This window comes from Centropristis striata, chromosome 6 (assembly GCF_030273125.1).
Source record: "Centropristis striata isolate RG_2023a ecotype Rhode Island chromosome 6, C.striata_1.0, whole genome shotgun sequence".
Lineage (NCBI taxonomy): Eukaryota > Metazoa > Chordata > Actinopteri > Perciformes > Serranidae > Centropristis > Centropristis striata.
The window spans coordinates 32,799,127-32,811,519 of NC_081522.1; the positions used below are offsets into that span (position 1 = coordinate 32,799,127).

The 12,393-nt window shown below is 38.8% G+C and overlaps 2 protein-coding genes across 3 annotated transcripts in view; one reads left to right on the forward strand and one right to left on the reverse strand.

Moving 5' to 3' along the window:
• ambra1b (autophagy/beclin-1 regulator 1b) overlaps nt 1–7,393 on the forward strand; it is a 37,766-nt gene extending 30,373 nt beyond the window's left edge. Inside the window, exon 20 of the mRNA XM_059334692.1 lies at nt 5,177–7,393. Within this exon, the coding sequence (XP_059190675.1) occupies nt 5,177–6,363 (1,187 nt within the window). The 3' untranslated portion in view covers nt 6,364–7,393. The remainder of the gene's footprint in view (nt 1–5,176) is intronic.
• A 2,151-nt stretch (nt 7,394–9,544) lies between these two features.
• Nucleotides 9,545–12,393, reverse strand: part of si:dkey-190l8.2 — a 12,819-nt gene continuing 9,970 nt past the window's right edge. For both annotated transcript variants that reach the window (XM_059334314.1, XM_059334315.1), the window contains exons 8-10: nt 12,064–12,172; nt 10,802–11,053; nt 9,545–9,661 (exon numbers count right to left, since the gene is read on the reverse strand). In XM_059334314.1, coding sequence (XP_059190297.1) covers nt 9,574–9,661; nt 10,802–11,053; nt 12,064–12,172 — 449 coding nt within the window. In that variant the 3' untranslated portion in view covers nt 9,545–9,573. The remainder of the gene's footprint in view (nt 9,662–10,801; nt 11,054–12,063; nt 12,173–12,393) is intronic.

The following is a 12,393-nucleotide window of genomic DNA, read 5'->3' on the forward strand; positions in this document are numbered from 1 at the left end:
CCTCTGTCTCCTCCCTCCTCCTTTTTGCAGGAAAGAACTTGAACTGATTTCCTGTCTGTTTTTATTGTTTTTTTATTTTTTATTCCACATGTGCTTATCCACACACACACACACACACACACACTGACCACCTTGTGTGTATGTGTGTGGGTGTTTCAGGGTTATTTTAGGGGGCGGGGCTAACGGACCTATGAAGACGAGGATGGCAAGCTGGGCGGAGAGCGGAGTGGTTTACTCTTTATTTTTTATTGAACTTTTTGTTCCTGCAGGTCTGAGAGATCTGAATGCTCCTCCTGGCATTACTTGACTCATTAACATTTTAGAAACGGTCTCGTGTCTGTCCTGTGTGTCTGTTCTGGTTGTCAGGGGGCAGAGTCTAGTGGTCCCTGCTTCCTGTGAATGATAAACTGAGCGCGGCCGCGTTTAACGATGAAAGGTACAACATGTCGCGCCTCCTCCAACTTCTTCAGACTGTGGAGTTTGTACAGCTTTGACTTTTAGACGTGATGTAATTAAAGAGCTTTGAGAGTTTTTATGTCCTTTTTATTTAACACTTTTTGTTTGCAGCGTTATGAAATGTTTCGAGATCAAAAAAAATATGAATCTGTTCATCTTTTATCAAAAACACTTTTAGATTAACAGCTAATAAATAATTTATCAGGCAAAAGTTCTTAAGCTTTTCATTCAAGTTCTTAAAGTTTTGCTAAATGGAATTGTTTAACAAAAAATTCAAAAGGATTTAAGAACAAAGATATATATATATTTGTCCCCTTTTAAAACTACGGAAGCCATGAGAGGCAAAAAAGAAGTTAAGAACAGGTAAAAATTACAGTTCGGCAGTTTTTTTGTTATTTTCATAGGTTTTAGGGATGTTTTGTCAGGACCATTTTAAAAGAATTTTCTTTCATCCCTGAAAACAGGTGGTTTTTGTTTTTATTTTGTCAAGACATTTTTTTTCTAAATATTTATCAGTGAAAACAGTTAGGAAAAATGTTTTATCAGCACATTTTTTTTCTTTCTTTTTTTTAAATCTCAGAGGGTTATACCAGATCAAAAGCTTTTAACTCCTAACAATCTGGATTTATATTTATTATTTTTATTTATTTATTAATTTGTTTGTTTATTTGACAGGGACAATGCACAGCTTCTTAGTTGTACTAGAGTTCACTACAAGCTATGTTGCATCTATAGTCCCTGGGCAGGAAAGAAAAAGATAACAAAACATGTACAATATAATTTAAGCACAAGTAGTATTAGAGGTTTCAGAAAAATAGGAGAATAAAGTACGATTACAAACAGTACATTCACTAAACAACAGTAGCAATAGCAAAAAGATTTTGCAACAGGTGTTAGTTTTATTGTATGACGTGTACATGATTGGGTTGTTTTTACTTGTTATTTGTTTCTGTTAATTTAACTGCAAAGATGAGTGTCATCTGCATACATTTGGGTTTCAACTTCAGGGCAAACAAGTGGCAGGTCATTAACATATAGACTGAATAAAAAAAGGTCCTGAAATTGAGCCTTGTGGGACACCAACAGAGCAGTCGACAAATAATGAAGTCTGATCTCCTCTTGTGCATTGTCTCCTCATAGTCAGACAAGATCCAATCAATCCATTTGATTGTAGCCTCAGATAAATTAAAATTGGGAGTTTGGTGAGGAGAACATTGTGCTCAACAGTATCAAAAGCTTTCCTCAAGTCCAAGGTTAATTTCTCGGAGTTTTACAGGCGGAGTTTGAGTAAACTGACCTCTTTAAACTGTTTCATGTTGCTTTAAAAAAATATCAGAACATGAGGTGTTTACATTGTTCCCTCCTCTCTCTCAGTCTGCATTTATGGTGTTTATACTTCACTGACGATGTGCTGCACACGCTCACTGCAGCCTGTCACAGTGTTGATGCGTTTTTACAACTTTATCAAACAGGATCTGGACTCTACATGATCCAGATCCTGCAGCAAATCAAAAACTACTTTATTCAGTGAGACCTGATGATGTGACAAACAGTAAAAAACTAAAGGAGGATAAATGGAAGCAGGACTCGGGTCTATTTTCAGACTCATTACAGCCCACATGAAGCTTTGAGACGCACGCCGCCGGAGCAGCCAATCAGCTGGTGAGAACGAATCCTGCGTTACATAAACGCTGATGGAGGAGATGGAGACGAGCAGCTGGAGGAGCACAGACTGCAGGTCAGGACCAGGATGGAAACTCAGATTATTTGTTTAACTTTTTTTTTTTTTTTTCATCCATGAAAAAAAATTAGGAAAAAGTTTTTAGGGGGTGACATTTTTTTGTTTGTAATTTTCCTAATTAGTTATTTTTAACACATTTTTTATTCTGTTGGAAAAGGTTTTGTCAGGATGATTTTTTAAGATATTTTTTTTCCTTTTCTCTTAAAGAACCGGGGGAAACTTTTTTTTTTAGTCGAGATAATGTGTATTGGAAAAATGTTTGGTCAGCATCAGTTTTTTTAATTGATTTTTATTTTATAATATATGTTTAATCTGTTGGAAAAGGTTTGGTCAGGATCATTTTTAAGTCTTTTTTCCCTTTTCTGTAAAAAACAAAGTGGGTAACATTCTTTGTCGAGATAATTTAATTTTTATTCATTTAATTTTAATTGGTGAAAACTGTTGGAAAAATGTTTAGTCAGCATCATTTATTTTAATTGATTATTTTATATTATATTTTTAATCTGTTGGAAAAGGTTTTGTCAGGATCATTTTTTAAGACATTTTTTTCCTTTTCTCTTAAAAAACCGGGAGAAACTTTTTTTAGTCGAAATAATTTAATTTTTAATCATTTATTTTTATCAGTGAAAACTTGGGAAAATGTTTAGTCAGCATAATTTATTTTAATTGATTATTATTTTATATTATATTTTTAATCTGTTGGAAAAGGTTTGGTCAGGATCATTTTTAAGACTTTTTTTCCCTTTTCTGTAAAAAACAAAACAAAACGGGGGGAACTTTTTCTTTGTCGAGATAATTTCACTTTTATTAATTTAATTTTTGTTTGGGAAAACTGTTTGAAAAATAGTCAGCATCAGACACCTCACTAAATTCTTTGCCTTTTTTAATTTATTTTTTTGCAAACACATTTTAGGACCGAATTCTCAACAGCAGAGCCAGGATCAGCAGGATCAGGACCAGGAGGAAATCTCCAGTAAGTTAAATTTAAGTTTTATTTAAGTTTTATTCTTGTTAATGTGTTCTTTTTCTGGATTTTGAGAATTTAAATCTAGTTTTTGGATGTAAAAGTTGATATTTGCAGTTAAAAAACTATTCTTATTCTCCAAAAATCAGATTCATGAAGGTCAGCATGTGATCAGCAGATCTGTGCACCATCACACACAGAAACTGGAAAAAAAAAGTTGAGAAAATTAAGTCAAGATTTCCCCAACTAAAGTCTGAAGAGGTTTGAAGTGAAGCTTCGTATTTACTTAATTGTTAATCATGGATCTAAATTAAAACACTTATAATCTTAGATAAAACAGTCCTTCTTTGATCAATAACTTATTATTGGATGTTATTATCATTAACATAACTGAAGTGTTTGTATTATTTAACCTAAATACGTTATGGCTTTTTGAAAATAGTGATTAAATAGTATTTTTAAATGATAAAAATGTTGTTATTTCAGTGCTATAATAATGTCTAACTTTAATTGAAGGAAGCACAATAACCAGTCACAATAACTCAGATTTTGTTCTAAATAAATAAGATTGTTTTTGAAAATGATGCCAGTGGAGATTTCTTCTTCAGAGCTGTTGGTGAAAGATTTATCTTCAGGTCTGAGAACCTCTAGTGGTCATTTACAGTTTCTGCACCTCAGAAACAGGAAGGAGGAGTTTTATTTATTTAAAAATAAAGGAGCAGCTGCTTGCTGCTACACAATGGAAAAATAAAATTCCTAAAGTAAAAATCAGAATACAAGAAAATAAATACTGCAGAAGTTAAAATATCTAAATAAAATATAACATTGATAAAACTCAATGAAAATTGAATTGAATATATATATATATATATATATATATATATATATATATATATATATATATATATATTTTTTATTAATCGGGCGATTTTGTATTAATCGGGTATTTTTCTTTAAAATAAAACACAAAAAAAATTAAACAGAATAAGTTTATTCTTATACCTGCAAACACTAAATTTTGCAGATTTATCTGTAAAAAAGTGACTTAAATGATTAATATATAATCCAGATAGTTGCTTATTAATTTCCTGTAGATCAGTTAATCAACAAATTGTTGCAGCTATCCTGAATTTTATTGTAATGTTATTAGAGATTTATTCTGTCTAAACCAACTCACGATTATTTAGTTTGAGGAAATTACTGAGAATATTTTAAAACATTAAACTATATCTGCGGCGTCATGGCGGGCAGTTTCACCCTCTGAAGCCCAATGAGCAGTTTCAGGCTGTTATTTGATTTTTTTACATTTTTTCTCACTGTGGCCTAGTATTTTACTGCAATATATATGTATGTAATATGTATAAAATCTAGCCCTGCAGCTCTATGGAATCAGCACAATCACAATCTCTGCTTCAAGAGTGAACAACTCAAGCATTTCTTTTATCCAAAATTACACAGTTATAATGACATAAATCATAGAACAGAAATTTCTGTGATAAATTATTTTTCATAAACTGCAATAATATGGAATTTATACATATACACAAAACTTTTCCAAGTGTCAAGAATGTTAGAAAAAAGTTTGCTCCACATATTGTACTATTTCCATGTTTCCAGCCTCTCCTGTCCTCTTCTCTCGGCTCTGTGTAAACAGCCTCTCCTGTCCTCTCCTCTCAGCTCCGTGTAAACTGATTTTCAGTGAATATTTGTTATGTGACGGTTCATCTCAGCAGAATCAATCATGGCTTCACAGTGTCTCTGAGGAGCAGAATTTAAAGTTTTTAACAGGATCTGGTTCATGCAAACGCTTTGTCTTTGGTCAAGTTTTAAATAACACGTAGAATAAAGTGAATTTGACAGAAAAATAAAAATTGGTGGATTTTTGGTGCCTACGTTACCCATAATGCACCTTGACCTCTGTGTGTTTTCAGGAAACATGGGAGGAGCTCCTGAACACATCCTGAACGCCTCCCTCTGGCCCCGCCCCTGTGGTAACTCCTCCTGTCAGGCTCCAGTTGAAACGGCGTGTCCGTACGGCACGGCTCAGCTGGTCCTCATCGCCATGGTGTCCACCTCCCTGAGCGCCGTCACCGTCCTGGGCAACACGCTGGTTATCCTGTCCATCATCGTGAACCGCCGCCTGCGTACCATCAACAACTACTTCCTGTTGAGCCTGGCAGCGGCTGACCTGATCATCGGCCTGCTGTCCATGAACCTGTACACGCTGTACCTGCTGCTGGGCCGCTGGCCGCTGGGCGCCGCCGCCTGCGACCTCTGGCTGGTCGTGGACTACGTGGTGAGCAGCGCCTCCGTCATGAACTTGCTGATCATCAGTCTGGACCGCTACTTCTGCATGACGCGGCCGCTCAGCTACCCGGTCCGCCGGACAGCCCAGGTGGCGGGTCTGATGATCGGCGCCGCCTGGACGCTGTCTTTCCTCCTCTGGGCGCCCGCCATCCTCTGCTGGCAGAAGCTCAACGGCGAGCGCATCGTCCCCGACGGGCTGTGTTACACGCAGCTCCTGGCTAGCCCCGCCATCACTCTGGGGACGACGGTTCCTTCGTTCTACCTGCCAGCGGTCGTCATGGTCGGCCTGTACAGCCGCCTGTCCGCCGCCAGCCACAGCCGACTAAACGGGACATCCAGTCCGTCAGTAAAAGACTTCCTGCTGAAACGGCGCAGCGTGGTGACCAGCGACCTGGGCTCAGACGTGTCTCTGAACCAATCGGAGTCCAGAAGGAACTGGAACACGTCCAGAAGTCCCGGCGACACCTCGGAGTCTCAGCAGTGTCACATCCGAACCTCCGCTCGCCACACCGCGGACGAAGACTCCAACAAGATCGAGACGGACTCGTCTTCCAACGTCGACCTCCACCGCACGGCGTCTGTGGCGTTCTCCATCTGCCCCAGCTTAAAGTCTCAAGAGAGGCGGAGGCGTCGGGTGATGGCGAGGGAGAGGAGGGTCACAAAGACCATCCTCGCCATCCTGCTGGCCTTCATCCTCACCTGGACGCCATATAACATCATGGCGGTTGTTGCTGCCTTCTGTCACGTGTGCATCCCGAATGTCCTGTGGACGACGGGCTACTGGCTCTGCTACATCAACAGCACCATCAACCCGGGCTGCTACGCCCTCTGCAACGTCACCTTCAGGAAGACCTTCTGCAGCCTGCTGCGCTGCCACGGCGGGAAGCTGCACTGACACTGAAACATGATGGGCTACGGCCACCTGACTGAACATGGAAACTTTCATCCGTATGATGGGTCCACAAGGATACTGTCTTTGAATTTCACTATCCCCTTTCATAGTGCGGTCCCGCAAATGTCCTGCTATATTGCTGGAAAGATCTGTGCCGGCTTTACGCCTTTAGGGCGCTTATAGTGATCCTGTGAAGGCGAAGTGATATTCATCCCCAATCATAGTGCAGTCCAGCACCAGTGCAGCACAGTAGCACAGTGCTAATAGGCTGCACAGTTAGCTCTGTAGCAGTACAGTGTGTATGTGCTGCAGCAGTATGTGTTCAGTTAGCGACCTCCATTTGTTTACAACAAGCAGTTGACACTGTGCACAATTAGCATGCCGGTTTGTTTACAATCAGCTGTGGACGATGTGCACAGTTAGCGATGGCGGTCACAGTTGTTGTGCAGCTGCTCAACAGTGATTTGATGACTGTCGGAGCAAGTGGGAGGTGTGCGTTAGACGTCACGCGCGACGTCAAATATTCCACCTTGCCGAAATGTCCCGTTCATAGTAGTCCCGTTTCCAACAGTCCCACCAATTTTCCAGCTCTGTGACTATCTCTGGGGACGTAAAATTGGTGGGATCACTTGATCCTGGCATCCCACTTCGGGTGCGTTCATAGTGGAGGCGGGACGTTACAGAGCCGTAAATGTCCCGGCATGAACCGGCACTATGAAAGGGGCTAATGAAAGTTCTTTCTTGACATAATTTTTGTGGTTTCATGTTTTAAGACTTTTTCTGGCGTTCGTTCTGGACCGAGGTCAATCCGTTATTCAAAACCATTGTGTATAATAGACAAGTTGCTATATTCTAGCGCCTCAACCTTTAACCAATCAGCTGTCAGTATTTGAAGCATTTATCATTCAAGGACCATCTGAAAGTTGGACAATAACAACTGTGCTGTGATTTTACTGAATTTCCCCTTGGGGATAAATAAAGTAATTTTGATTTTGATAAATTATTTTTTAAAAATTGGAATAAAATTGAATTTATATATACACTTTACCAAGTGCCCACAAGTGTCATGAATGTTGGGGAAAACAGTTGGCTCCACATATTGTACATATTGAACTATTTCCATGTTTCCAGCCTCTCCTGTCCTCTCCTCTCGGCTCTGTGTAAACAGATTTTCAGTGAATATTTATCATTAGACTGTTCGTCTCAGCAGAATCGTCATGGCTTCACAGAGTCGCTAAGGAGTGCAGGATCTTTTCAGGATCTGGTTAGTATAAACGCTTTATTTTTTGACACGTTTTAAATGAGACACAGAAAAAAAAGTGATTTTGACAGAAATATCACAATTTTAAGCTTTGTTTTGGTTACTTTTTATAATGGAAACGTTTACTGATTTTGAAGGACCACCAGAAAGTTCAATCTCTAAAAATAATTCTGTTCTGATAAGTCTGTTTTTACAGTTTCTTTTTTATCATAAATGTTGGGTTTTTGGCAGTTGTTCATGTTCAGAGGGTGAAATGTACGGTGGCCGACAAGGGTCAAACGGACGGCAACGGCCCAATACGTCTCAGTTTGAGAAAACAGCTTCAAGTACAGAAACGATGCAAAATCACAAACTCAAACACAAGTCTAAACGAGGTACAAAACGAGGAACGTGGTGCAAATTAAAAAACGTGCTGCAAAAAACAAAGACAAATGCATCATCATCATCAAACGCGCTGCAAATGGAGAAACGATCTGCAAACCGAGAAACGATCTGTATGGGAGACTGTGATAAGAGGGCTTTTTAATGTATTATTAAAACGGGTGTTTTATGTCAAGCAGGCTAATCTACATGCAAACATATATAAACACATATATACATATATATAAAATCAAGTAAAAGTCACATTACCGTTCCCGCTGTATCTTCATACACTGTTGGGATTCAGTCAGCTGTTCTGTCTCTCTCCATCCCGAGTGTCACTCTAATGAGCTGTTACGCTGAGGGCGCCCCCTGCAGGTTTGGAGCATGCAGCGTTTTTCGTTTGCAGATCGTTTCTCCATTTGCAGCGCTTTTGAGTTTGTGATTTTGCATCGTTTCTGTACTTGAAGCTGTTTTCTCAAACTGAGACGTATTGGGCCGTTGCCGTCCGTTTGACCCTTGTGGGCCACCGTAGAAAAGGAATAAATTATCCCTCAATGTAAAAAAAGAGCTCTTTTATGTTATAACGGAAACCAAACAGATATATATTCATGTATATATTAAGTACATATTTGATATATAACATATTCACTTTATAAATGTGTGTGTATATATATATATATATATATATATATATATATATATATATATATATAACTTAATATACATTCTGCATAATGAGTACTTTTACACTTACTTAAAGTATCTGATTACTTCTTGAAGAGGAAGAAAACTGAATTTCAGTTCAGTTTCTGTTTGATGGAAACCAAATACAGTGAAAACAAAAACACATCCTCCCTCAGTTTTTGGTCTTTAATTCAAAATTAGATTCAAACACAAATAATTCATGAATCTGCAGTCTTAGAATAAACTTAGTTCCAGACTGCATAAAAAACTGTTGATTTTGTGTGTTGAAACATGTGAAAAAACTTTGTGAAAAACACAAAAAAAATACATTCCAGGTTTTTTAAGAAAACTATAGATTTTGTGACTGTAAACATCTGATCTGTGTTGAAACTTCAGAAGTCATTTTATTTTCAACACTTCATTAAAAAACAGTTTAATTTTGCGGCGTCCTCGTCATGAAGCTACATTCCAGACTGCATTGAAAAAACAACACATTTTGTCTCTTTAAACACCTGAAACGTGAAATCTATTTAATCAAAGCAAATTTAAAGTCAGCAGATGTGACGACGACTTTTCAGTGTGCGTGATGCTGTCATTTAGCATGTGTGTGTGTGTGTGTGAGAGAGAGACAGTGTGTGTGTGTGTGTGTGTGTGTGTGTGTGTGTGTGTGTTTGAGTTAGAGAGAAATTGTGACGTGTGTGATTGTATTTAAATGTGTGTGTTTGTTTGTTTGTTTGTTTGCGTGTTTATGCGTGTGAGAGAGAGACAAACTGACGTGTCTGTCTGTCTGTCTGTGTTTGTGTGTGTGTGTGTGTGTGTGTGTGTGTGTGTGTGTGAGTGAGAGAGAGAGAGAGAGAGAGAGAGACAGAGAGAGACTGTGTGTGTATGTGTGTGTGTGTGTGTGTTTATATCAGTCCTGTGTTCGGTGTTTGCGTGTCTTCTTTCTCTGCAGGGAGGATCTCTGTTGTCCTGTTATGGCTGCTCACCAGCTTCCTGTAACACACACACACACACACACACACACACACACACACACACACACACACACACATTATAGATGAATGGTTGACTGCAGCTGTTAATGTGTGTGTGATAAGTTTTAAAGTTGATCTTCAGTTTGAATATGTGACTGAACAAATCTTTCAGGTTGCAACTTGTAACACAGATGTTGAGCAGCCGGTTCAGAACGTGTTCCTGCAGAACACGTTCCTCCAGACTTTCACAAAACTTCCAAATGAGTGGCGGAAGAAAGAGGTGGCCACGCCCACTTAGGTAACATGAAGTGTACATAGTTTCATAGCATTGGCGTATCTTGAAATGCACCCTCTTCCTTGGGTCAAATATTTTTGTTTAGGCCTCGTCAGTGGTGCAAGAAGTATTCAGATCCTTTACTTAAATAGAAGTACCGTGAAATTGCTCCACTACAAGTAAAAGTCCTGCATTCAAAACTTACTGAAGTAAAAGTACAAAAGTATCAGCATCAAAATGCACTTAAAGTATCAAAAGTAAAAGTACTCATTATGCAGAATGGACCCACTTAGATTGTTTATGTTACAAATATCATTAGATTATTTGTATTGATGCATTTATGTAAGCATTGTTTACATTTTGTAAAGACAGGACTCATTTTATCTCCTTAATATACTGTTATGAGTTTTAATTTTAAAAAAAAGTATAATAACTTAATTTATCATGTTTTTTATGTTAAATCTTGGCCTGAAAAGTAACTAAAGCTGTCAGCTAAATGTAGTGAAGTAAAAATATTTGCCTAAATGTAGTGGAGTAAAAGTATAAAGTTACATAAAATGGAGGTACTCAAGTAAAGTACAAGTACCTCAAAATTGTACTTAACTACAGTACTTGATTAAATGTACTTAGTTACATTCCACCACTGGGCCACGTCCACATGTTAATTAAAAACTGACAAAATGTTTAAATCTGTTTACCACTCTTTCTATACCAACTTTCACATCAGACCTTTTCTATCCACTACAATATCTTTTAATCTTTAATTTGTAAGAGTTGAAATTCATGCTGTCTCCTTGTTTGGTTTTTTATTTTAATAGGAAACACTTAAAATTGTCCACCAGTGTCTCTGTCCGGTCTGTCAGTAACGTTTGTGTTCCTTCTCACCGTGTCCTCCAGAGGGCGCCGACGCTCGGCGGGTGGGGCCGAGGCTGCCGGTCGCAGTCCTCCACCGTATCGGGCAGCGGGACGCCGCTGGTCTCCGGCAGCAGCAGACACAGGCCACAGCTGATGATCGGGCCGCTGCTGTACACCACCATGGCGGCCAATGAGATCGCTCCGTTGGGATTGGCGGGGACGAGGGAGTTGACCAGGCAGCCGAGCCGGAAACACAGGTTGACCAGGGACACACACCGCTGTCTGGGTTAGAGCGACGTGGTTAATACTTTATAAATCACTTTTTATGTTTTTTATACCATTAAATGTATGCATTATGGCACCTTGAAAAATCCTTCAGCCAGACTTCAAACACCTTTTTTTCAATTTGTAATTTGTGAACAAATGAAGCAGCTGGTGAAGATCAGGATACAACCCAGATTCCAGAAGAATTTGCTAATCCTTTTTGACATATATTCAATTGAAAACTGCACAAGGACGGTATTATTATTGTTCATATTGAAACTCTTCTGTCCTCTCCTCTCTGCTCTGTGTAAACAGATTTTCAGTGAATATTTATCATGTGATATATGTATCGTGTCATGGCTTCGCGCTGTGGCCGAGGAGGGCAGAATTGAATGTTTTTAAAAGGATCTGGTTAGTGTAAACACTTTATTTTTGGACACTTTTTTTGCTTTTGACAGAAATGTCACATTTTTAAGTTTTGTTTCGTTACTTTTTCTAACTGAAACTTTCTGAACTGTTGGTCCATTCAAGGATTGTCAGAAAGTTCTAACTCTGACGATAAATGGTGATTTTTTTTGTGTGTTTTTTTAAAAAGAAAACATACTTTTCTGGGGGTTAAGAAAGCTGCTAGATAAAGGTAGGCTAACGTCACCTGCTGCCAAGTTTAATGCCAACCGGCATCAAATACAACAGAGCTTTTGTTGCCTGAATGTCCGTAATGTTTCGGCACCAAAATGCAGCACAGGAACATTCACACATACACACGGTAGATACCAGTCAAAATTCCTATCTTAAAGTATTTACATTTCAGCTGTAGGATTTTGCAGACTCCCATAAATTTGGTCGCAGTTTAATCTTGAATTTTGGTTAAGTTGGTGTGTAATGATTTGTACATATTGGCCTTCATTTATCAAACAAACGTAGGAACTAGTGCTGCTCTGATCATATATATTACGTACGCCCATCTTTCTGTCGTACGTTGGTTTGATAAATGAGGACCGCTGTGTGTGTATACAGTATATGTGTACCTGACCACGGTGGGGAACAGCTCGATGCTGTACAGGATGGAGATGAAGATGGCAGCCAGGATGCAAAGTTTCCCAAGAAGAGCCAGACTCATCACCAGCACCGGCTCGCCTGCACACACAATAAATAACACCAACACCTGATCACCACTCAATAACATCTCATGTAGGATCAGTTCAATCAACTTGACCTGAAATGGATTAATATTATAATCCCTTTTTTAAACTAAGGTATAATTTCGAATGAACATCCGATTCTACGCTGATGATACACCGCTGTACTGTGAATGTTCATTCTCTAATTATGACAGCTTTATTCAAAAAATGTAATTT